General features: G+C 46.7%; 1 protein-coding gene and 1 pseudogene across 3 annotated transcripts in view; both read right to left on the bottom strand.

Annotated features, from left to right (window-relative positions):
* The window catches only part of Dpf3 (D4, zinc and double PHD fingers, family 3), a 273,986-nt gene that overhangs the window by 55,259 nt on the left and 191,947 nt on the right, over positions 1 to 26,780 (bottom strand). For 2 of the 3 annotated variants that reach the window (NM_058212.2, NM_001267626.1), the window contains exons 7-9: positions 25,353 to 25,490; positions 3,330 to 3,458; positions 1 to 618 (exon numbers count right to left, since the gene is read on the bottom strand). In NM_058212.2, the coding sequence (NP_478119.1) occupies positions 416 to 618; positions 3,330 to 3,458; positions 25,353 to 25,490 (470 nt within the window). In that variant the 3' untranslated portion in view covers positions 1 to 415. The remainder of the gene's footprint in view (positions 619 to 3,329; positions 3,459 to 25,352; positions 25,491 to 26,780) is intronic. The other variant, NM_001267625.1, reaches the window with a different exon arrangement.
* Gm18872 (predicted gene, 18872) lies at positions 419 to 25,491 on the bottom strand (annotated as a pseudogene).

A 26,780-nucleotide genomic window follows, 5' to 3' on the forward strand; every position in this document is an offset into this window, starting at 1 on the left:
TTTATAAATAAATATTGTTAATGTTATTTGTTTTCAAACCTCATGTTCCTCTTCTCTTGAAAACAGGAAATCAACTCTGCTCACATCAAAAAGATGCCCTCCCCCAGTGACAGAAAATCCTCTTAATTTCTCCTACTTCTAGGGATAAGAGTCCATAAGAGCCCGCCATGATGCCATGGCTCCCCAGAGGACTCTCATCCTGCTCTTCCCTGGTTCTCAGTAGTGTGTGCTTCTGTTGTACCCAAAATAGAAGGAAGCTAGGAGAGGGAGGGACACGTGGGAGGCAGAAGGAAAAGGCAAGGATTAAGGGAAATGCCCAAGTTGTCTTTCATTTAAAAATATATATCAGAACTAGAACAATGACCAGAGTCAGGGGGAGGGGTGGCTAATTGGCCACACAGTCTGTCCCATGTGCTCAGCAGCTGCCCTTTTTATCTGCTGTGGGTGAACCCCGGCCACTGCGGCGTCCTCGACAGGAGCGAGGCTCTTCCAAATCGTCCTCATCAAAGCCGTAGAAAGTTGAGGTGTCACTTTCTGACGTGGAACCGAATAAGTCCTCCGTGGTACGTGCTGCGGCCGCTGCCTCCTTCTCCTTCCTGCCTTCTCCTCCCAAATGAGCTGACATGTATGATGAATATATCAGCACATGGGTTAAGCAACAGACAGCATCATTAATATTCTCATTATGTCATTACAGTGTTATTCCTAACAGCAAGATAATAAGCCAGTGTTAGACCAAAGGGGACTAACCGGGTACATCACCTGATGACAGGGATTTAGGACAAAGCAGACATTTCCAGGAAGATTCCACTTCCCAGAAAAGGCCTCATCCCGACCATGATACATGTGTCCAAATACACGCACAATCCCTCCTTAGGTTTGCTTGTACAAAGGCACACACTCACTCAGCCCTGCCCCACACAGTGCTTTCACTTGGCGCTTTTAAAGCCTTGCTGGCATTTCTTTGTAGTTTCAGTTGGTGTTTGTTTGAACAATGTTCGTCCGTCACTTTGACAGTCAGCTTTACCAAGGTATTACTGTCAGATAACCCATTCAAAGTGGTTAAGCCCTCGTCCATTTTATTTTTATTTGGACCCGCTTCTAATCCCATTCTTTGACAGCTCTTCCCATTGCCCCCTGACGCCATGTATGTAGTTCACGTGTACCAAAAGCAAAGAGCAGTTGGCTAAGTCTGCTGGTAGCTCAGAACTCCCTGCTTCCTTTAACCCTGCAGGAAATGTTTGCAATCTCACACCATGGCCACTAAATGTGTCCATGTCTTAGCTACTCCAAAGGGTTCACCCTGTCCATATGAACTCAAGACACACTGAAAGGTGACAATGAGCTTTAAAAACCCTAATGAATACAGTGTCCTAAAACCTATAAAAGTTAAATTCTTTTCATACTCTATTGGAACCCAATACCATAGTGATGGTCCCTTCCATGCAAGGGTCAGACAAGACATTTTCTCCCAGGACCCAGAGGCAGTGGGTAAGCTGAGCAGGGGAAATCAATTCATACAATCCTCTGGAAGGACCTTGAGGAGGCCCTGGACATGTATTTACCCATCTGCCTCAGCAGCCCACCCCATGGGCTAATGCCACCTGTATAAACTGTTTTAACTATTCCAGGAACACTAGAGTCAGGTGTTGAATTATGACCCTCCAAATTCATTCCCAGCGATTACAGTGAGAATATCTACGGCATTGCAAAATGATACATGAAGCGCAGAGCAGACAGAACCAGGGGAAGAAATGCTGAGCCAAGGTCGCAAGAAGAGAGGCTTTGTGTAAAAAGGAAAAAAAAAAATAACATCCTACTCCTGATATCTGTAGATCAGTTAAAGTACCTCATCTTTCTTTTGGAAAGAAAAGGGGGAAATTCCAGCAGCTTACAATGAGGACCCTAAAACTTCCTTTTAACCCACCAAGGCCTACAGCAACCCACAAGGCCCTGCTTGGTGTATCACTCCACCAAGGGGTCTTGCTTCTGATAAAATTGATGTCGTTTGATTGCCTGATCTTACAACAAGTAAAAAGTACTGGGTTCAAGTTCATTTGTTTAATTTTCTTTTTAAGAATCTAAAAACCAGAGCTGTCTATCACAGGGTCATATCTTCCAAGTAAAAGGTCAATGTTACACATCACGCTTGGACCATAACTGAATTGACAGAATTGCACAAAAGGAACTCCCTGGCAAGGTCCTTGAGAATTCAATGTAAAGGGTCTTAGGCAATCGACACTAAGTCCATTTCCAGTTATTGGTTTACCACTCAAGGCTAGCTAGAGCCCTAAACAGTCTTAGCTTCAAAACACATAAGAGCTAAAGGGAAGACTTAAGGACACACCAGGCAGAACTGAGTCACTGCAGAAAACTAAGATGAGGTCACCTCAGTCCTTCCCTTGGGACTGGGGCTGAAAATAACACTGGATCAAAAGGTTTAAGATGAGATGACCTCCCAAGCTAGCCCCAACCATCCAGCCAAAGTGTCTGCAGCAAGGAGCTGGTAAAAGGGAAGATTGTATCTGCAGTAAGCTCCCTGCCTTGTGCTTTGGTCTAATTACGACGTAGAAAAAGATTGGGGGTGGGGGTTAGTGTACCAACCGACCATGATCGGGCAAAAATAATGATTTATCTACAACTGAAATCCAATCCACAGCCAAGACGCTAACTCATTCTAAGAATGAAGGAATAAGACATCTCTTTCTGATACTTTAGTCTTTGGATAGATTGAAGATGAAAAGAGTAGGCAAGGTCAACTGCAGGCTGCTCCCAAGGATGCCTGCCCTCCTTGATGTAAACATAGCTCTGCACTGTCCTACTTGGAAATATGACATGAGCAGCCAATGGTGGAGGCAGGGTTGTGCTGGTAGACAAGAGCCCCCACGACTCAGGATGTGGCTGCTTCTCTGTTTCTTTTGTTTCCATACTCTGGGGTTGTCCTAGGTATTTCCACATAACAAACACCATTTTTTTTTTTTTTTTTAGCATGGTCATCATCTAGTACACGATAGCATGTTGCCTAGGGTTCTCCACGCATCTCTGTTCTACCATACTTTGGACCACAAGTGCGCATACAATGTTATGTCCATCTCATAGAAAAGCCAGACCTTCTCCTCTTCCTTTCCCCTGGGACCCAGAGAATGGTTTTTGGTCCTTAAGACCCAAAGAAGAAAAACAAGAAAAAAAAAACCTGAGAACCCCTTTCCCACTGAAGTCATTGCCATATCACTTTTCTGATCTCCTCTGTCCCCAACCACTGAGAGATGACAAAGCAATCCAGGGAGAAGAGGTCTACAGTACACAATGCAGGAAGGGGCCACACTCACCAGAGCGTCCACAGTCTGCACAGGACACCAGCTCTTCAGGCCTCCCACTCTTCTTGTTCATGTTGGAGCCCCCCAAGCAGAAGTCACAGTAGTTATTAGGAATGACTGTCCCGTCTGGTCCTTTCTGGGCTGTGGAAACATTGAGAAATAATTCCAATTTTAGACTTAGGTGTTGCCTGCTCTTCTACTGGAGTGTAGCAGAGTCTCTTCTGGGGAGAACAGAAAGCTTAGAAAGGTGGAGTTTGTTACAACCTTTGGATAGACTACTGATATTGGTGATATCAGCAATATTGGGCTAGGATTTAATATTTGCTTTTGCTTTATTGATCTTTTTTGGTCCAATGGTATTTGTCCTGTAAGTCCTTCAGAATCTCATCTTTGAACCCTTTCCCAGTTCAATGTTTTTATAGACACATCATTGCCCCTCCAATTCCATCTCTAAATAAACTACTCAGAAATGGTATGAGTTATTAGCTATTAGTCAGGTAAACCTTAGTTAATCCTGTACAGACTCCAACATGTCAGATGGAAATTGTGAAGAGGAACCAGAGGGAGAGAACAGCCAACACTCAGGCCTAGCCTTTGTGAAAGATGTGTTTATTCAGTATCTGTGCCTAGTGGCTTCCAGGCAGCGTGCTGGAGACTCGGAGTGTACACAAGTGTCTGTTCTCACGCTCAACTCTCAGAAGTACAGACTCATCAGGCATGGAAAACAACTGGGATAAGTTCATCTGAGGACCTCAAATGCCCAGAACTGGAACTGGACACAGGCTGACTGGGCACTTAGCTCAGTCTCACATCAGAGACGGATGCGGTGGTAAGCAAATGAACATAAGATCTTCATAAGTAACTGAACACGCTAACACCATAACCTACCCCTGCTGAACATCAAAACAAAGGCAATGAAAGGTCTTCAGGTGTGACCTTGACTAGAGAGCCCTGTGATAGCACATGTGCCTTTGAGACCAAAGTCATTCCCAGTTACTAGGGGCTGGTTGAAAAGCCTAGGACAGATGGACAGATTGCTCGTGTGGGAGAATGCTTCCATTTTCTTATTCCCCTCTTTCTGATGCAGACATTTCTCAGTGATATTCACACTCCCTGATTGCTACTGAGAAGAAAAGTCTCTCTGTTTGTGAAGTCAGCCTTAACCAACAAGGTCTCCTCCCCCTTAGCATCCTCAGTGTCTGCTGCTATCTTTCATTATTCACTGGCTAACGTTAATCAGGGTCCCATAGGGTACAAATCTGTGAAGAGGAAGCAGATATGTGAGCAGAAATACCAGCCAGACAGTAAGTGATAAACGGATTCCCCCCCCTTTAATAGGATTCCCTCCGGCCTTCGCTTCCTCCATGCCTTTTTCTTTGCCTCCAGGAATAGAAAACTTACCTGGGGAAGGCGGAAGACAAAAGCTAGTGGAATTACATTACAGAGGGTTAATCCGTTTATCAGTTGATATTTGACTTGTTTAATCAGTTTCTAAGCCATTAATTCCTATCTTCAAGGAGGCAGACAATCCTCTGCTTGGGGATGCAGAGGAATGGGCCACCCTTTGTGGTCCTTTTGAGGATGGGCTTTGCCTTCCATAACCTCTTTGCACCACAGCTAGCAGAGTGGCTTTATGGATGCTTGCCCAAGGCCTGTGCATCTATCTACCTGTGAGGTATACTTTGCCCAAGTGCTCTCTGCCCTCTCTGCCTTTCTCTTCAACTGCCCTCTTCTCCATTTTCAATACTTTCTAGAGAAAAAAAAAATCTAAGTATGTTTAAGCAAAGAAGCTTAAGGTTTCCTCTTCAAGAGGGACACTGAGCTCTATTAAGTAGTAAACATAAACAAGAGGTGGATAATATTAAGGTGACATGCCAAGTTTCACAACTGAGTGAACCAGATACAAAGTGTGCAGTGATAATTACGTCTGAGTAACTGCCCACATACAAGGAAAAAAAAAAATCCCATGCACACTATGCCAAAAAGAGTCCCCAGGTCCCAGGCTTTCTCCTATACATACACAGACTTCTTGTAATATCAGATTTCTTCCCCGTTCTCAACATTCTTCCACCACCGAAAAAAATATATAAATGCCTTAAATTCACTGTATCCCCTGATGATATATAAAGATGAAAAGGGAAAAATACAGAGACTAATAACTTCCAGACTATTCTTTACAGTATTCACCAAAGGGACCATAGGTAAAATATTCTGTTGAATCAAGACCTCCAAGTCAGACCTGGTGATACAGGCCTGTCAACCCAAATACTTGGGAGGTGGGGACTGAAGAATCACAAGTTCAAGGCTTGCCAAGGGGAGTCAAAAGCCAGCCTGGGCAACTCATGGTATCTTCTCTCAAAATTTAAACTAAAATAATCATAAGAGGGCTGGGTATATAGCTCATTATTAGAACACTTTTCTGGCATGTGTGGGATTATGGTTTTAAAGAAGGTTCTGATGACATGATGTTAAGGCAGTGTCCCTGTATATACAGAAAGATAAAATGTCATATAGAGGAGTGAGGAGGGTAGACCTCGGTATGTACAACTGTGATGAGAGGAGGTGAGGGATATATAGTGTTGCTTTAGCAACGGTCCAGTTTAGAAAGAGACAGTGAGGGAGGGGTATAGCTCAGCAATAGAGCACCATGAGGCAGGGGAGGGGAGAGGGGGCAGTAAGAGCAATGTTTTAATTTTGGTTGAGGTCTCTCTTCTTGCAGCAATAGGCTCAAAGCATCCTTCCATCCCAATAAAATGACAAGACATGGGCTAATAGCGTGTACATTGGTTCTCTTTATGCTTTTTGATATTCAAGATTGGCTGGAGAGCACAAGTGTGCCTATGGACCCTCCCTACTCCTAACCAGCAATGACCAGTCATACTATGTTTGTATTACTATTCTGTATCTTGGTAAACGTGCACACCTGTCTCATATAGTCACACACAATGATCCATTCCTTCAGATAGAATCACTGCTGGGCCACCTGCAATACTGGCTTGTGGACTGGAAATGGTGACCAACAAATTGTGGGATGAATGGCTTTCCCCTTGGCTTTTTTTTTGGGGGGGGGTTCGAGACAGGGTTTCTCTATATAGCCCTGGATGTCCTGGAACTCACTCTGTAGGCCAGGCTGGCCTCAAACTCAGAAATCTGCCTGCCTCTACCTCCCAAGTGCTGGGATTAAAGGCATGCACCACCACACTCAGCTATGAATGGCTTTAAAAGGTGACAAAGGTCTAAGTGGGTATCATACAATGCATGTGGGATTATCCTCCTGCATCTAGAGCATGGCACCTGATGACCGAGCAATCTCTCATTGCTTTTGGTTTATTTCGTGACTCCTCAAAGAGACAGTCTATATCCAAACAGATGGACTCACAAACAGCTCCCATAATAGGCAAGAGTGGGTGGCTGGAGGTCCTGAATTGCTAGAAGACTAATACACACAATTACTATCATTTGATATGAAACAGTATGTGTTTGAAAGACTTGGGTTTCCAAGGCAGCGGTTTTCCAAGGTAGAACTTTCAAGGGAGTGACTGGACCATACAGGTTCTAACCTAACCAATGATCTGCTCCAATGATATGTCAAAATTCAAATAGGTTTTTGGGAGGTCATGGAACTGTAGAGGTAGAGCATTAATGGAGAAAATGGGTCAGTCGGCCCTGGCACCTTCCTGACCATCTGAAGTAGGTTGCTCTGCTCCGCTATGCCCCCTCTGCCATAAGGCCTTGCCTCATCATAACCCTACAAACACAGAACCTAACAGCTTTTTTTATTGAAACCTCTGAAATGTTGAACCAAAATAAATCTTCCCTCCTTTGGATTATTTCCCTGAGGTATTCACCAGAGCAACGAAAGCCTGGCTAACACAACCGCTCCAAAAAGCCTAACACCAGAACTCATTACCTCTTGAGAAGTGATACCAGGTCATATCTACCCACTTAGCCTCCCTGTGACTCAATAGCTTGCTGAGAAGGAAGAGAAACAGATATCGACTACACAGCTATGCAGAGGCTAGATCTATCTGCTGGATGCCAGGTGTACATTGTTGTGTTGGTTCCTACAGCACCTATGTGAAGTAGGAGTTGTTTAGAAGATGAGGTAACCAAAATGCAAAAAGATTAAGGTCTCAGTTATAAAAAGAGAAGATGGGTTTCATCCCCAGGTGCCTATACACCCAGAAATTCATACTTCTCAACCTCCTAGGAGGTCTGGAAATAAACACTTTCTGGCCATAGTGCGTACAGCAAGCATTTCATAAATCTCTTTTGAGTCTATTTGACTCACCCAATATTTTAATTGTAAAGCTCAAGATGATAGAAATTATTTCAATTGGCCTGATAAAAGCAGAGATTCCTTTTGAACTTACATCTATCCTGGGTGAGTCTGTGAAGCCTCTCTGGAGAACCCTAGAGACTCATGGTGAAGAGCATTAAGTCATAGCTCACACTATGCCTACACTGGCCTAAGGCCTGACCTAGTCACAAGCAATTTCTGGGCACCATACATGAGATTGCTATAAAGGGATTTAACTATAAATAAGGGGCTTGCCCAGACCTTGCAAGTAGCATTTAAATAGTTTCTACTTCTGCACATGGGAAATTGAGTCTCACTTTGTAGAATAAGACAGCGGGAAGGACAAAGACCCTGGCAATGTCTTGATGGCAGTGTCCACAAGGATGAATTTGGTTTACTGTGGATTGACGTTCATGACTGAGATCATAGAAGAGATTACAGGTAAGCTGCCAAGGAAAGAAGGTGAGCTCAGAGAGTTCTGAAATTTACCTAGGGGAGATAATTCAAGAAAACCCCAAAGGGGGAAAAAAAACAAATAGAGATGGGGAGCAAAGGTCATGAGTAGATGCAAGGGGGAGATTGGAAGCGAGGGAGGTGCTCAAATAATTCAAAGCAAAACAAAGGAAGAGAAACAAGTGTCTATCTGACATTTCCAGCATATGCTACTTCACCAGTTCTTAGGGGCCAGTGGGAAGTACAGATTGAAAGATGAGGTGAACAAAGTCCCGAGGGTCTAAGCCACCACGCTCAGAGCAGTGAGAGCAAGCATGCTAGAAGACATTATTCATATGCTACAGGACCTAATGGTTAAATATCATTTTCTATCTATGGAAAACAAAGCCCCAAATCCATGACAGGGCTTCTTTCCCTCCTGTTAATGCCATCCCAGCTGCAATGCTACCTGTCACTCATGAACACAGTGACTGGTGGGACCTTCAGGCCACCATCAGTCACCTCTTTCCTGGAGAGATGAGAACCAGATCCCAGGTGTCCTGGGGAAAGAGGAAGCAGGCCAGAAGTTGATGCTTCTTCCTGGCATATGCACAAAGGCATGGCTTCCCATTCTGAGCAGATGCTCAGGCTGCCTGCCAGGACCTGCTGGGCGCAAGCACGAGGACACGGTCAGTGTCCACTAAGCTCGCTTGAGCTCCAGCCCCCATCCTGCAGCTGTTTGTCCAGAGCCTGCTTGGATGGGGTGTATAGTACCTGGGGAAAAATGGGGAGCCATAAGCAGAGCCCTCCAGGAAAAGATGTGCCTCTCCTAACCCCTCTGGCTTGTTTCCCCACCACCCTCCATGGCTGACACTTCCTGTGTCCCTCTACAGGTCTGTCATGTTTCCATGGCAACCGGAATCCTGGGCTCCAGCAGCCTCTGCTCTTGCCACCTGTTATTACTCCATCTCTCAAGTGTAAAGCATGTTAGCCTGCTACCACTTGGCTGTGCGGCTCATCTTTAGAAGACAGAGTAAAGAAAAGGAGAGTGGGAGAGAGAACGTGCAGAAAGGCCGCCCTAGGCTGGCCATAGAAGACACAGTGGGCAAGACAGGCCGGAGGAAGCAGCTTTGGAGATAGGGAGGGTGAGGAGGGAGCGTGTAAGCCAATGTGCCTTCCCTTCAGAATCAGTGAGCAGGCCTCAGCTGGAGGCCAATGCCACATCCACTACCTTCTCCCAGCCTTTAATGAGGTCTGCGGGAGGGGCAGAGAAGCAAGTAGCAGACAGGGAAGGGAAGGCAGCTGGGCAGAGACAGAAGCAGCCCAGTGTGGAACAGAGCCAGGAGAGGGTTAAAAGTGGTGTGATCAAGACTATGGGGAAGGCTGGACCAGAGGGCAAGCTGAGCATCAAAGCCTCGATAAATGGCCTTAATTCTCATGCCTGCGCTCACCCGACTCCTTACGTGTTTACTCATATAAATTATCCCCAAAGCCTGCCACCTTTCTCACTGCTTCCCCAGAATTGATGAAAAAATAAATCCCACAGATCCAAGGAATAAAAGTGTTGGGATTCCATTCAGGCTGCTCTGTGGCCACCTCGCAGCAACCAGGCCCTGCTTCTAGGCTCCAGGAAGAAGGCAAACAATGCCTTTCACCCTGGATGCAGAAAGACAAGATCCAGGCACTCCTCTAGGAAATGGACACCAAGGTCCACTCACCACAGGACTGTTGGGCCACCAAGAGTCCTCTTCCCCTAGCGCGAGTGGAGGGTAAGGCTGGGGAGAGATGGGATGCCAGCATAGAACAATCATATAGCACTGAGATCAGTCTGTCTGGAGAAGGGAAGGGTCGGGGCTGATTTAATAAGTCTTCAAGTTTATGGACGAGCGTGATAAATTGCCACACTCTGGCTCGTCAAGGACAACAGGAGACAAAGTGAGCTGCAAGGCAGCACACGCCACAGGGAAGCTGGACACAAGGTGCTGAGGAGTAAAAGGCAGGGTTGGAGGGATGGCATCTCTGAGGCAGCCTCGGCACACAGAGAAGTCCCTAAGAACCACTGCACACACCTGTCTGGAGCAAGCAATGTGTTAGAGGACTATTTAATGTCCTTTTATGTCTATTGCCTGAGGATTAGACTCGGGTAGAAGAAAAGGCAGGAGGGAGAATTTATCCCAACCCAAAGGGATGCCAGCTTTCATTCTTTCATGTTTGCGGCTCTCTACCAATTAGCCAGGAGCTCCCTGAGGGCAGGAGCACTGTCTTTCTTCTCTGTGCTCCTAGCACCTGGCACATAAGATTGTCACCAAGCTGATAATAAACACTTAGTGAAAGCACACACGCATAGTCGCATAGTAGCTGAAGCCTTTTCGTGGGGGAGATTTGCCAGGCCAGGATGATCTCCCCACCACCACCACCTCTGAACTCGGTCTGCAAAAGAACTCATCTTGTCTGTGTCCAACTGACTAAAAATAGAGTATTTAAAGAAAAAGAAAAGGCTGAGCCCCATGCTTCAGACCTAGGGATTAGGGAGAGACCAAGAGACTAGGAGACCAGTAGGCAGCAAAGCACAGTGTCTCAAGTAAGATGATACACCCAGAGGGCAGGGAAGGAGGCAGGTGATGGGAGCCAGAGGTGTTTGCCGCATACAACAGAGGACTGAGGAACATCGGGGCAGGGGAAACAGCTCAGTCAATGAGCATGAGGGCCTGACTTATGACTCCCAGATCCCACATCAAATAGCCCAGATGTGGAGATGCATATTTGTAATCCCAGCACTGGGGAGACAAACATGGGTAGATCTGTGGGGCTCACTAGCCGGCCAGCCCAGCCTAATCCAAGAGTTCCGGGACAGAGAGAGATCCTCCATCAAAACACAAAGTAGAGGGCTAGGGGAGATGGCACAGTGGGTAAAACAGCTATGTACAAGCATGGAGAGGCCAGCACTAATGGGAAAAGCTGACCTGATGCAGGAGGATCCCAGGTCTCACTGCTGGTTACTTTAGCCTGGAGTTCATTCATTATGGTTGGGAGAGGGGGCTATGATGGAGAAGACCTATTCAACCTGTGGTGGCCAGGAAGCAAAATGAGACAGGAGGTAGCAAGGGTCACAATATCCCCTTTAAAGGCATACCCCCACAGACACAATGACCTCCCTTCCTCCCACTATGTCTACCCTCCTCTAAAGATTTGATCATTCCTCAAAAGCCCTGTGGGCTGAGGACTAGGCCTTCAACACATGGGCCTTGAAGGAACATTTCAGATCTAAAATAGCACACAGAGCTCTCATGGGACAAGATGCAGCTCTACCGCCTTATGCCACACACATTTTCTGCTGACATGGTGCTTTCTAGTGACTTAACTTGCTATGTCTTCATCATAGCTGTAAGGCAGCATCACCAATGTTATGATTTTACATAGACAATACCTGAGGTGCAAGCAAGCAAAGCAACTTTCCAAGGCAACATTAATAACTATCTTGGCTAGCCCATCAAATACACCTTCCCACAACATACATTCATGACTTTGGGAAACCCAAGTCCAAAAGTCTAGCAGTGTGTGTGTGTATCAAGACCTATATACAGAGCATGATTTTATAAAGCAGGGCTTCTCAAATTCTGTAATGAAAGTCACCTGGGGAGGTTGACAAAGGGCTCAGTAGGTAAAGGTATCTATCACCAAACCTGAAACCTGAATTTGAACTCTAGGACCCACATGGTGGAAAAAGAGAACTCACCCCCACAAATTATCCTCTGACCTCCACACGTACATGCTTTGACATGTGCCACCCCCATGTACAAAGAAAGTAAAATTATAAAACAAGTGAAAATCACTTTGGGAGTTCTTTAAAATTCAAATTGGAATCCAAAGAGCTAGGGAAGGGCCTGTAAACTCATCTCTTATGAGCTCCTCAGTAAGAGGGCCAGTAAGATAGCCAACCTTCAAGGTTGGCCTATGACCAGGAGTTTCCTGAGGGATCTGGTTGAGCCAGTCACCATGGTCTCAGGTGGTGCTGGTATTTCTTACCACACTATAAGAAGCCAGAGTGAGGGCCTTGTATGAGAAGTTCAGACTGTGCACACATGCGAGCAAAGTATGCTGTGATCTCCTTTTCCCTTTACAAGAACATTCTGGGGAAGGCTGGAGAGATGGCTCAGTGGTTAAGAGCACTAACTGCTCTTCCGGAGGACTGGGTTCAATTCCCAGCACCCACACAGCAGCTCACAACAATTCCAGGGAATCTGACACCCTCACAGACACACATGCAGACAAAACACCAATGCACATAAAAATAATAAATAAAAATGTAAAAAGATCAATCTGGCAGCCCTGTGGAGAATAAGCCATACAAGGCAAGAAGAGGGCTGGAGGACAGGAATAGAGCATTGTAGTGACACGTGCAGAAGCCAGTGGTGACTAGGAGATGGAGGAAGGAGGCAGGCATGTATATATTTTTCAGGATCATCTGATATGAGGGTTGATAAAAATAACAGCCAAAGATGCAATCTAAAATTGTCATGATGGGCATAAAGCATTTAAAAAAAAAGTTTAAAAATGGTGTGAGAAATGTTTCAGGAAAATCACTAGCTAGTATGATATTGAATTTTTTTTTTTACTATACTAATACTTGCTTATAGATTACAGACTCATTGAGACTTTGTAAGGTGAAGGGTGAGGTCCATAAGACCATCACAAATACCAACAAGTCATCAAAGAGCTTTAGGAACTAAATGTGTCTGGGGTGGATCCAGGTGTGTCCCCACGTCCCCCAGAGCTTATGGTGAAGCCCTATGCCCAATGTGATGTCATTTGAAACCGGGGTCTTTAGAAGGTAAATAGGTTTGGTGAGGCTGTGAGAATGGAGCCAACATGATGGGACTAGGGATAAGAGACCAGAGAGTTGTCTTTCTCTCTGTCTGTACACGTAGAGGAAAGGTTGTATGAGAACAGCAAGAGGGTGGCTGACCTATGCCAAGGATGACATCCTAACAGGACACCACCAACTCTGCTGTCATCTCCATCTTGGACTTCTATCTCTAGAATGGTGAGAAGTCAATTCTGCTGTTTAAGCCACTCAGCCTAGAATTTGGGCATGGCAGTCTTTGGTGGTTCATCTTGATTGTCAGTTTGGCATCTGAGAAAAGAGGAACCCTTAGTTGAGAAATTGCCTCCATGAGATTGACCTGTGGGCATACCTATAAGGCATTTCTTTGACTGTACCATCCCTAGACAGGAATATGTGGATTATACAAGAAAGGTTGCCAAGCAAGTCAGAGGGCACAAGCGAGTAAGCAGCATTCCTCCATAGTCTCTGCTTCAACTTCTGCTTCAAGTGTTTCCTTGCGTTCCTGCCTTGGCACCATCCTTGAGGATGGTCTTGAACTTGCAAACTAAAATAAACCCTTTCTTCCCCAAGTTGGTTTTAGTGTTTCACTGCATTAACAGAAAGCAAACTATGCTGGGTAGTTTTTGTGTCTAATTGACACAAATAGAGTAATTTTGGAAGAGGGGATCTAAATTGAGAAAAACGCTTCCTCCAGATTGGCCCGTGGGCAAGCCTTTGGTGCATATTCTTAATTGTTGATTGATATGGGAAGGCCTAGATCACTGCGGGCAGTGCCACCCCTGGGCTGTTGGTCCTGGGCATTATAAGAAAGAAGGATGAGCAAGCCAAACGGAACAAGCCACTCCTTCATGGCCTCTGCTTCAGTTCCTGCCTCTGGGTTCCTGCCCTGCCTGAGTTCTTGCGTTGATTTCCCTCATCAATGGACCGTTAACTAAAAATGTAAGGTTAAATAAACCATCTCCTCCCTAGGTTCCTTTTGGCATGGTGTTTTATCACTACAATAGGAACCTAACTAAGGCACAAACTAATAGGCAGCCGAAGCTAACAAAGACACGGTCTGTCAATGCATTCGTCTCTCCTGAAAAACCACTGTGTAATAAGATGCAATTGACAGCAAGCTAACAGGCTAAGAGGGACGTCGGCAGTAGCTTCATGAGAAGACCCAGGAGCCTGGGCCTGGGCCTCATCTCTTGGGATCCCAGCGTCCTGACAGAGCTGAATGGTGTCTAAGCACAGCTCAGCCTTCCAGCTTGCTGAGTACATTGAGATAAGTTACTCAGACCTCTCTGAGCCTCCATTTTTTCCTCCTGTAAAATGAGAATTCTCACACATGCCACTTGGACTTGTGAGCATTACATGAGATGATGTGTGAAAACTGCCAGGCACCTAATAGATTTTCCATCATTCCCTTCCCTCTCGCCTCGCCTGCGTGCAAAACCACTTCATTCCTAGTGAAACGGGAGGAAAATCAAAGCCCTAAATAAATAAGCTTTCCCAAGAAACAGAGATAAACTCACGAAGCCACGTTCATGCCACATCCACAGGAATGTCACCTGGTCCTCGTGTGCCTCTGGGCAAGACAGCACCTGCCTTATAGGGTTATTGGAACGAATGGATGAGCTGAGAATAGCGGTCTGAACACTGCGCCTGTGACACTCGAGATATGCTAGAGCGAATGCTATGGCTGTCACCAGTACTGGTCAGCCTGTAGAACTCCTCAATCCTGAACATTCTATGCAATTATGGCAGAAGTGTGCGAGAAATCGGAGAAGCTCAGACAGAGTCAGCATGTGGATAGTCAGCCCTGGGAAAATGGCTCTGTGAATAGGAGAGGGCACCCTTGGCTGGAGTCCAGGCCACTTCTTTCTCTCCCCAGGTTTCATGCATCTATCCTATTCCTGGTTACCTGAGAGGTTCTCCCAGGACAATGACCATATGTTGTCCCAAAGGGAGGCCTGGTTATATATATCCCCACAAGTGAGTACACATAAAGCAAGGGTTTCATAGATACTTGGGTTCTCTTGGACAAAAGAATCAGTGCCATGTCTAAGATTTAGCAAAGGATATGCTGGGGTCAGGTAGCTCTGATAATTTCCATGGATACCCACGAGTCCTCAGGGGCAGTTAGCATCAGTGTTAGAACAGGCCCCACACGCTGCCTCAAATGGAGTCCCTGACCCAGATTAGCCATCTGTGGTCACAGACATGCTCTGCTGGTCCAAATAGGACAGGGATGGGACATGACCACTCACGATGAGCAGGCTTAGTGCCAATCCCATACCCTTTTGCCTCATCGAAAACACACAGCAAGTCCACAAGGCCAGGGTGGGTGCTTCCCTGTTACAGATGAGGCAACTAAGGGGAGGGAGGTGTCAGTAGCAGACCCACATCCATAGAGCAGTGGGGAGCAGGGTAACAAGGTCGATCACACCCTGGACCAGTCACTTCCAACGCATCACTATCCACTCAGCCACAGAGCTGAGAAATTGCCTCCAGGTGCCTACCTCTCCACGGACTGAGCAACCCCTCAAATTTCTCTCTTTGTGGCCTGCAAACCACTTAGATCCTAACTCATTGTAAGAGCACCTATTACTAGTTTTCAAAGTTGCTGTTTGGGAGAGCAAGAGGGGGAGAAGTGGGTGACCTCCCGGGAAGACCTGTGAATCTGACTCTGCCTTGTCTCCCCTGTAACCAAGCCTCACATACCAGTACCACACTCACTAGGTAGTGGGCTAGATGGGGTGTTTTTTTTCCTGCTTTTTCACACACCTTTCAGAGATACCCAAGATTTCCAAGCACATTTCTAAGAGGTGCTTCACCTCCCGAGACCTGTGCTAGCTGCCCCTGGGTCTAGGACAGAGAGCAAGCATGCCAGAAGACAAACATCTGCTAGACTTTTCCCAGCAGTGTGGCAATGACATCATGCACTGCTCTTAGATAATTTGCACATTATCAGACTAATTTCCAGATTATCTAATCAGCGGGCATTACCCTTAATCAATTCGGCTTTCCCCTTACAGTTCTACAAAGTACGCCCTGCCCTCAACAGCGGCACTGGCTCTGGGCATTTTCCTCTTAAGAACGATAGAAAAGGAAGCTTAACTATGAACCAACATGTGACCCTGCACAGGAGTCTGACCTCTAGGAACCTAGGACATCCCAACCTCAATTACATGGGCCTGAAAAACAAGACGAATTTTATAGAACAGTATTAAATCAATTCCCTCTTAAGAACTCCAAGTTTAGCTTGAAAGCATATATTTATTTATGCTATTAAATAAAAAAAATTTTTAAATAAAGCCTCTCTTTCCTTCAAGGAATGCCTCTGATAGTTCCCATAGAATAAAAACTCTGCAGTGAAGGTGTTTCCAATGTGGTGTCCTGTCTCATTCAGTCCTAACTTCAATACCACCATGAGACCCGGCTGCTATCGACTGTATGAATATACCATGCCATCACGGCCTCTTTCCCTTCATCCATATGTATTTATTTTGAAACCTGGGAGGTCTTCTCCCTCCTCAATACTCTTCCTTGCTTTCCAAGACCTGAACATAACCTCCTTAGTGAACTGTTCCAAAACCTCACAGGGCAGTGGTCCTTAAGCTTTCGCACATACCAGAATACCCTTCATGCTGGTTCCTACCCTTGGACTCTCTGCTGGTGGAGCCCGAGAATGTCTATGTCTAGTGAGTCAATAGGCAAGGCCAGCCTTCCACCAAGAGCACCCCTGCCTCACAACGTGGAGTACACACAGTGACTCTGAGCCTCAGGCAAGCTCATCCTTCATCCATGACCCACTGCACACTCCCACCTGAGTCTGTGAGCTCCTCAAAGATAAGGCTGACTCCTGCACCCCTCTGCCTCTCAGTCTTAGTCCTTAGGCAACATTCACTACATAGGCACCAGACTTGGGGATGAAGAGATGCATGAGTGGGTGGGTGGCTGCATGAGTGGGTGGCTTAGGTGGTGTATGCATGAGTGGGTGGGTGGATGCATGAGTGGGTAGGTGGGCAGATGGATAGATGGATGGATGGATGGATGGATGGATTGGTGGATGACTGCATGCTACTGATGGATGGACTGAATTAATGAACAGCACTGATTTATTTACAGTTTTGTTGTTGTTGTTTTTCGAGACAGGGTTTCTCTGTGTAGCCCTGGCTGTCCCGGAACTCACTCTGTAGACCAGGCTGGCCTCGAACTCAGAAATCCACCTGCCTCTGCCTCCTGAGTGCTGAGATTAAAGGTGTGTGCCACCACTGCCCGGATACTTACACTGTTTTTTTATGCTTAAATCCAAGACTTTGATCTCATTCCTACCCCCAAAAAGTATCCTAAAAATAGTGTCTATAGTAGATTCCAATTGTGCAGAGAAAACTAAAAGGATTTTTAAAAGATTTTTGAAATTGTGGACCTGGGTTGTTGAGATTTTTGAACCTTAATCCTGCAAACTAAAGTTGCTCTGAAAGAGTCACAACAAAGAGCCTCTGAGAGATATGCTCGAAGTCCTGACTCCTCCCCTTCTATTCAGGTGTGCCCATAGCTATAGGTAAAGATGAAGGTGGCAGGAGAAACAAAGGGAAAAAATTAAAACCCAGCCTCATCTGGGGAGAAGGGCAGCAGCCCAAAGGAAGAAGCCCCGTCAGAAATGCCATCTCTCCTCAGGGGGACGGTCTGAGCTCCCAGCATTCCCAGCTCCTCATCTGCCATGGAGGCGGAGAGCCTCAGGCACAGAGCAAAGGCGGCAAACATACAGGAAAGGAGGAAAGGAACGCGGAAATGAAGACTCAGGAGAAAAATGAGAGTGGGGGAGGAACAGAGGCGAGATCAATCCTCTGGAGTGGGAGGCAGGGGGTGGAGGCAGGGGGACTGCAGGGGTGACAGCTAACTGCTGAGCTGGCATGTCAGGGCAGCAAGGGCTGGGGATAAGAAGGCCAGTGGCTGGCCACTGGACCCTTTCAGTTAAGGAGTGGCAGGGATGGGGATGGGCCATGGGCTCTGCTGAGGACACAGGTGAAGGGGTGGAGCAAGCGACAGCACCAGTATCAAAGTCAAAAAGTCACTATGCCCTATGGCTGTGGGCGGTGTGACCCAGTGGCCTGTGGCTCTGCACACTCCTGTATCTGTGGGGCTCTTTTTCTGATGACACCAGCTTGGGTCACCCTGAGGCTCTACTAATGCACTGCCAGCATCAGACCTTCTCAGGGGGTGGCATCAGCCTCCAGGGTTAAGCTCTCCTACCTCCCTCCCTCGGTCTGGGAGCCTGGCTGGGGGGCTGCGCTGAGCCCTCCGAAGGCTTGCTGAGCTGTCACGTTCAGTTCACCATGCAGCCCCAGTGGCACTGAGGGGCAGTATGGATGGGAGCCCACTCCAAGCCCCAAACAGTGAGAGCGACTAATAACTGGGTATTAATGATGCCAGCAATTAGTGCTTACAGGAGAATGGTGGGGGCCTGCTCACCAGGGGCCTGTGGGAGGAAACAGAGCGCACATTTGGAGCAGCGAGCAAATCAGTGGTATGTGTGTGGCCCACAGAAGCCAGGGCGAGCAGCTGTCACTGGGTTTGTTCAGAGAAACTGGGCCTAGGGGAAGATGGCTTCTCCAGACACCAAGAACTTGTCTGCTTGCATACACTTCCCTGTGCATGAAATTAGGGCTGGTCTTGGAGTTCTCAGGGGTGAAGTTGTGAGAAGACACCACCAAAAAAAAAAAAAAAATCAAGTAAAATAAAGGGTGTTTCTGAGGATTCTGGAACCGTCTTTATATGAGGAGGACCTAGTTGAGCCCAGATATGGCTGTTCTTCTTTGGTCAGTGTCGTGTGATGCTTTGTGAGACGCTGGTGTCTCAGCAGCAGGGTGAGAGAGGAAAGCAGACAAAGATGAACTGGAGTGTGTCGCTTACCCATAAGCCCACAGATGGATAGAGATAAGCATGGAACATGTCTCTATATTGGAAAAGAAAAGGCACAGTTTCTTCACTAAGTGTCTTAGTCAGGGTTTCTATTCCTGCACAAAACATCATGACCAAGAAGCAAGTTGGGGAGGAAAGGGTTTATTTGGCTTACACTTCCATACTGCTGTTCATCACCAAAGGAAGTCAGGACTGGAACTCAAGCAGGTCAGGAAGCAGGAGCTGATGCAGAGGCCATGGAGGGATGTTACTTACTGACTTGCCTCCCCTGGCTTGCTCAGCTTGCTTTCTTATAAAACCCAAGACTACCAGCCCAGAGATGGTCCCACCCACAAGGGGCCTTTCCCCCTTGATCACTAATTGAGAAAATGCCTTACAGTTGGATCTCATGGAGGCATTTCGTCAACTGAAGCTTTCTCTGTGATAACTCCAGCTGTGTCATGTTGACACAAAACTAGCCAGTACAATTGACCACTTGTCAACTTGACACACAAACACATCACTGGTAAGCCTCAACCCTTACATTCTTATTCATCCCCAAGATCTAAATAACTTTAAAAGTCCCACAGTCTTTACATATTCTTAAATTTTCAATCTCCTTAAAATATCCATCTCTTTTAAAACCCAAAGTCTTTTTACAATTAAAAGTCTCTTAACTGTGGGCTCCACTAAAATAGTTTCTTCCTTCAAGAGGGAAAAACATCAGGGCACAGTCACAATCAAAAGCAAAAATTAAACTCCAACTGTCCAATGTCTGGGATCCAACTCATGATCTTCTGGGCTCCTCCAAGGGTTTGGGTCACTTCTCCAGCCATACCTTTGGTAGCACACATCTTGTCTTCTAGGCTCCAGCTGCCTGTACTCCACTGCTGCTGCTGTTCTAGGGGGTCATTTCATGGCACTGGCATCTCCAAACACTGCTGTCTTCACTGTAACTATGCTTCACCAACAGCCTCTCATAGGCTCTCTTCATGGTGCCAAACCTCAACTTCTTTACATGACCCCTTCTGTCCTGGGACATTAATTGCAGCTGAGGCTACACCTTCACCAATGGCCTTCTATGGCCTCTCACTGTGCTGAGCTTCAGCTGCTCTGCATGACCCCTTCATGCCTTCAAAACCAGTACCACCTGGGTGACCTTACACATTACCAGTACAGCCACAGCACAAGGTATAACCTTGACTATCTCTGGAACACAGCCTCTGTGCTCTCAAAAAACACTTCACAGAAGATGTCACCTCAATGATGCTGGTCTCTTCTTAATCACCGCTAATTTCTTAGCTCCAGCTAACCAGCATCAATAGTCCCAGTAATGCAAAGGTTTTGCTTTAGTAGTTCTGGTATCTTGTTAATCACAGCTGATTTTTCAGCCCCAGCTAACCAGAACCACAGAATAATCAAACTCTAAATAGCAATGGCCCTGAAAAGAGTCTTTAATTTTCCCTCTGAAATTTCACAAGCCAGGCCTCCACTTTCTGCACTGTTCTCAACATTATCTTCCAAGCTCCTACAAAACAACCCACAGAGTTCTTAACACCGAATGGATCTTCTGGCCCAAAGTTCCAAAGTCCTTCCACAGTCCTCCCCAAAACATGGTCAGGTTATCACAGGAATAATACCCCACTGCTGGTAACAATTTGTCTTAGTCAGGGTTTCTATTCCTGCACAAAACATCATGACCAAGAAGCAAATTGGGAAGGAAAGGGTTTATTTGGCTTACATTTCCATACTGCTTTTCATCATCAAAGGAAGTCAGGACTGGAACTCAAGCAGGTAGGAAGCAGGAGCTGATGCAGAGGCCATGGAGGGATGTTCCTTACTGGCTTGCTTCCCCTGGCTTGCTAAGCCTGCTCTCTTACTGAACCCAAGACTACCAGCCCAGAGATGGTCCCACCCACAAGGGGCCTTTCCCCCTTGATCACTAATTGAGAAAATGCCTTACAGTTGGATCTCATGGAGGCATTTCGTCAACTGAAGCTTTCTCTGTGATAACTCCAGCTGTGTCATGTTGACACAAAACTAGCCAGTACAATTGACCACTTGTCAACTTGACACACAAACACATCACTGGTAAGCCTCAACCCTTACATTCTTATTCATCCCCAAGATCTAAATAACTTTAAAAGTCCCACAGTCTTTACATATTCTTAAATTTTCAATCTCCTTAAAATATCCATCTCTTTTAAAACCCAAAGTCTTTTTACAATTAAAAGTCTCTTAACTGTGGGCTCCACTAAAATAGTTTCTTCCTTCAAGAGGGAAAAACATCAGGGCACAGTCACAATCAAAAGCAAAAATTAAACTCCAACTGTCCAATGTCTGGGATCCAACTCATGATCTTCTGGGCTCCTCCAAGGGTTTGGGTCACTTCTCCAGCCATACCTTTGGTAGCACACATCTTGTCTTCTAGGCTCCAGCTGCCTGTACTCCACTGCTGCTGCTGTTCTAGGGGGTCATTTCATGGCACTGGCATCTCCAAACACTGCTGTCTTCACTGTAACTATGCTTCACCAACAGCCTCTCATAGGCTCTCTTCATGGTGCCAAACCTCAACTTCTTTACATGACCCCTTCTGTCCTGGGACATTAATTGCAGCTGAGGCTACACCTTCACCAATGGCCTTCTATGGCCTCTCACTGTGCTGAGCTTCAGCTGCTCTGCATGACCCCTTCATGCCTTCAAAACCAGTACCACCTGGGTGACCTTACACATTACCAGTACAGCCACAGCACAAGGTATAACCTTGACTATCTCTGGAACACAGCCTCTGTGCTCTCAAAAAACACTTCACAGAAGATGTCACCTCAATGATGCTGGTCTCTTCTTAATCACCGCTAATTTCTTAGCTCCAGCTAACCAGCATCAATAGTCCCAGTAATGCAAAGGTTTTGCTTTAGTAGTTCTGGTATCTTGTTAATCACAGCTGATTTTTCAGCCCCAGCTAACCAGAACCACAGAATAATCAAACTCTAAATAGCAATGGCCCTGAAAAGAGTCTTTAATTTTCCCTCTGAAATTTCACAAGCCAGGCCTCCACTTTCTGCACTGTTCTCAACATTATCTTCCAAGCTCCTACAAAACAACCCACAGAGTTCTTAACACCGAATGGATCTTCTGGCCCAAAGTTCCAAAGTCCTTCCACAGTCCTCCCCAAAACATGGTCAGGTTATCACAGGAATACCCCACTGCTGGTAACAATTTGTCTTAGTCAGGGTTTCTATTCCTGCACAAAACATCATGACCAAGAAGCAAATTGGGAAGGAAAGGGTTTATTTGGCTTACATTTCCATACTGCTTTTCATCATCAAAGGAAGTCAGGACTGGAACTCAAGCAGGTAGGAAGCAGGAGCTGATGCAGAGGCCATGGAGGGATGTTCCTTACTGGCTTGCTTCCCCTGGCTTGCTAAGCCTGCTCTCTTACTGAACCCAAGACTACCAGCCCAGAGATGGTCCCACCCACAAGGGGCCTTTCCCCCTTGATCACTAATTGAGAAACTGCCTTACAACTGGATCTCATGGAGGCATTTCCTCAACTGAAACTCCTTTCTTTGTGATAACTCCAGCTGTGTCATGTTGACACAAAACTAGCCAGTACACTAAGCAAGCCCATGGGGTTACCCAGGGACACCTAAGGAGGATGCAGACACCTGCTGATAATTTTGTATTAAAGATCCTGATTGAAAGAACAAAGAAGATCAGTGCTGGCCACAGAAGCCAACCCAGAGGGGACCTCAGGAACAGCCAGGAAGGGGACTGCCACCTTCTACTTACTGCTGCTGCCAAAGCTTTGCACATGTACATACACATATGTGCACGCGTGTGCACAAACACTGCTGGCTATAGGACTTTACAGGAGAACCGGGACAAATACAACACAAAGGAAAAGCCATATGAACAGTATAAAACAGGATGCCTGTACACAGGAATGAGCGGCCAGCTCTTGAAGAAATGCAAGAGATAGGCAGGCACTGCAGGAGTGAGAAAGAAGGCTAAGAGACACTTTGGAGAGAAGACGAGTCACTAATCTCCGCTTTCCAGATAACACCTAAAACCAAAGATCATTTACAGCCTCTTCCTGGTGTGTGTGTGTGGGGGGGGGGGGGTGTGGGGGGGAGAGAGACTGCCAGCCGCCTCAGTACCGATAGGCTTTCTTCCCTGATGGAAAAGGAAAGCTCTCCCAAAGGGCAGGCAGAGAGCTGGGTGTCATAGAGACTCAGGATCTGGTGCAGAAAGAGCGGAGCCATCCTCCTCCTCCTCCAGCCCTGCTTTCCAGATTCTGCCCAGATGGCACCAGGAGGTGAGAAAACAAGGGTCTGTCACATTAAAAGCTTGAACCCTCGAAGTTGGAAACAAATTAATGTCACGGGATGTGTTTTCCCCAACTCCAAATATTGCAGCTTAACCTCTAGTACTTTGGCATTTGGTTCTAGTGGAGATAGAGACAGAAAGTAATTAAAGTGCTGGAGAGGTGGCTCAGTGGTTAGGGAGTGCCCCATTCTGATAAGAGCCTACATAGGGCGACTCAACCACCTGTAACTCCAGCTTCAGGGATCTGACACCCTCTTCTGGTCTCTACATGCACTCCACTCATGTGCACACGCCTTCCTCATACACACACACACACACACACACACACACACACACACATACACATAAACAAAGTAAAGGTAAAATGAGACCATTGAAGCTGGGGAGACAGCACAGCTGGTAAAGTGGATGTGACAACCTGAGTGTAGACACCCCCCCAGAACCTATGCAAAAAGATGGAAATAGTTACACACATCTGTAATCCCAGAGCTCGGGAGGCAGACACAGGTGACCTCTGGCACTCTCCACAGCCAGGGTCACCAAATCAGTGACTTTTACATTCAGTGAGAGACTTGGTCTCAAAAAATAAGGTGAAAACCAACTGAGAGCACATGCAAGTGTGACAGAGGCACGGGGAGAGAGGGAGGGAGGGAGGGAGGGAGGGAGGGAGGGAGGGAGGGAGAGAGAGAGAGAGAGAGAGAGAGAGAGAGAGAGAGAGAGAGAGAGACTACTAGGGTAAGTCCTATCCAGTTTGCCTGGTTAACATTATAAGAAGAGGTTGCATCGACCCCCCCCCCCAAAAAAAATCAACAAAATTACAAGACCCCAGAGCATATGTGCACAGAAAGGGCAGAGGTGTCACAGGACAGTAATCTGCAAGCCAAGGAGAGGAAGGAGTTCAGGAAAACAACCTTGGGTTTTCAATCCCCCAGAACTATGAAAAAACTAATTTCTGTACTTTAAGACTCCAGGTCTGAGCTATTTGACTGTGTTGACCATAGCACACTAATAAAGAAGTCAGCACTACCAGTGAACATGGGGTGTAGACCAAGAAGCACACACAAATCCAAACAAAGGTCTTGGACAAGGGTGTGTCCGTGATTTCAAATACTTAGTGACAGTACCCATCTGGAGTCAGTCAGTTAAGCTGACAAAGTCAACCACATAGGAGTCAACTTTAAATTTAGAGTCTGGGTACTTTTAAAAGTCAGATTCTTGGTTCACTTTAATACACACACACACACACACACACACACACCCCAGGGATTAGAGAGGTGGATCAGTGGTTGAGAGCACTTAATGCTCTTTCAGAGGACCCAGGTTCAATTCCTACATGGTGGCTCAACCATCATCTGTCACTTTGGTCCCAGGAGATCCAACACACTCTTTTCTGACATCAGTAGGCACTGTCCATGCATGTAGTGAGCACACACATGCATGCAGGCAAAATGTTCATATACATGAAATAATAAAACTATATCTTAAAAAAATTAAAAGAATATGTACCAACAAACTGCATAAAGAAAGCAAAGCCCACACCATCCATCCATGAATGCCCTTCCCTCCAGCGATCTCAGTAAGACCCAGATCTTGAAGCAAGCTTAGCAGATTCCATGGCCACATCCTGCTTTGAGGTTTCTGGCATCCCAGCAACCATAATAGATGGTAGGAGAACCGGTCGAGTGGTAAACCCTAAGTTCCACTTTGATTCCTAATTCATAACTAGAAATTGAGGAAGGAGAGAAAGAATAGACACACAGATCTGCAGGGTCACTTTGAGTCTTCAGAGCCAAATGCCATTCCAAGTGACATATCCATCAAGAGCTAAGTAGTGATCCATTCAGGAAAACCATAGAAACCCATCAACAGACATCAGTCAGTCTCAACCACTGTGAGCAGACCTTCTGAAGCCAAGGAAAAAGGTGGACAGGTCTAGCCTTTGACGGTGGCCCAGTGAGGACACTCCCCTTCTGCTGGACACTCATGAGTCAGCCCACCTCTCTCTGGAACAAGGCTGACCACGTGCATTCTGACTTGCTTACTCTTAGCTGGCGGCTCAGCTCAGCCATAGGTGTGGTTGCAGGCTGAACTTAGGGGTCAGCTTACTGCAGACCGCTGGAACCCATCATAGATTTTTTTTTTTTACTGCCAGATGCCAGAGTGGAAATAAGAAGATGGTCTGGTCTCCCACACTACCTGCCCCAGCCCTCACACCCTAACCTTACAAGTGGAAACTCACGTCTGTGGTTCTCATTTCTGTGGTTGGGTGGGGATCGGGTCTCCTGGTCTTGGGCTTCGTCTCCCTCCTCGCTGGCCAGGTGAGTATGAGCGTAGTGGTAGCTGAGTCCTGGCCGGTTCTTGTAGCGCTTGCCACAGACTAGATAAGCAAAGAGAAGGAAAATGTCAGCAACTTCTTTGGTCACTCTCTCATACTCCGGGGCAATGGTCCCCAGTTGTCTACACCAGAGCCAGGCTTCCCCTTAAAAAATACTTCCTACCCTCAGACCCATACCACTGTAACCACATGGCTCATGGACACAAAAGAGGTGTAACAATGCAGGGACTAAGGGCGGTCAGTGTAAGCGCCACCATTCTGCCTGCAGAAACCCTGGGCAAGACAGAGAACTGTTCAGTGCCTCTATTGCTTCAGAGAAGAAATGGGAATGTTAACAGGACTTACCTCATTGACCCTACACAGCACAGAGTGCTTAGGTAAGCGCTGTTGGACTGTGTGTTTGCTCTGGAGCTAGGGATGCTAGGCAAGTACCCAGTTACTAAGTAAGCCATACTCCCAACTCTGCAGAGAGCCCTGCAAATGGCGCTGAGCACACAGAAATGGGGATTATCACATAGCTTTTGAATCCAATTATCACTGGAAGCCTATCCAGTCCAACATTTCAGGTCATCAGCGAGACAAATGAGGCTCAGTCACACAAAGTGACATGCGTGGAACACACAGCAGCGGAAGAGCCACCAGAACCCCAGGTCTCCTGGATTCCTCGGCAGTGACCCATCTGCTGCCCCCGTGGTTGCATCTGTAGGAAGCAGGAAAGTTTCCATTGGGTAAGACTCTCCGTGTATCACCCTGTGATTTACGCCAGGAAAAATGTGCTCTATCCTCACCACCAACACAATGAGACTGAGGCATTCAGGGGGCTGTCGTAACCAAGAGCTTGTGACCTCAATGCTCCAATTAGCCTCTGGCACCCCAGGCCTCTCTCAAATGAGACAACTTGAGACAAAAGGCAACTGATAACACTAAAATGGCATCTTAGAAGCAAGAAGAAAGGGGGAGGGGGGTTACTTGGTACTCCCGCTGCTCCAGACTGAGAGAGCAAAAGGCAGGCAAAGTGACCTCGGGGCAGTCCGCCAACGTGCCTCCCACACACTCAGCCCAGACCTCAGGCTTTGGGAGTGGGATTGTCAAGTACAGGAGCTTTTGGGGTCTTCAAAGTGAAACCATGGTCCCAAATGCTCATCCTACTTGCGCTCACAGACGACCAAGCAAGGTGGACTTTGCTTGGGGCACTGGGGAATGAGCTGGCTCTGAGGGACTGTCTCCCAGATCAGAGACCATACTGCTTCATGGGACTCAGACCTGAGCTCAAGCCCCGGTTCAGTAGCCGTGACCATCACTGTAAGGAGAAGCGCTGTTAGGCACTACCAT

Source organism: Mus musculus, chromosome 12, assembly GCF_000001635.26.
Source record: "Mus musculus strain C57BL/6J chromosome 12, GRCm38.p6 C57BL/6J".
NCBI lineage: Eukaryota > Metazoa > Chordata > Mammalia > Rodentia > Muridae > Mus > Mus musculus.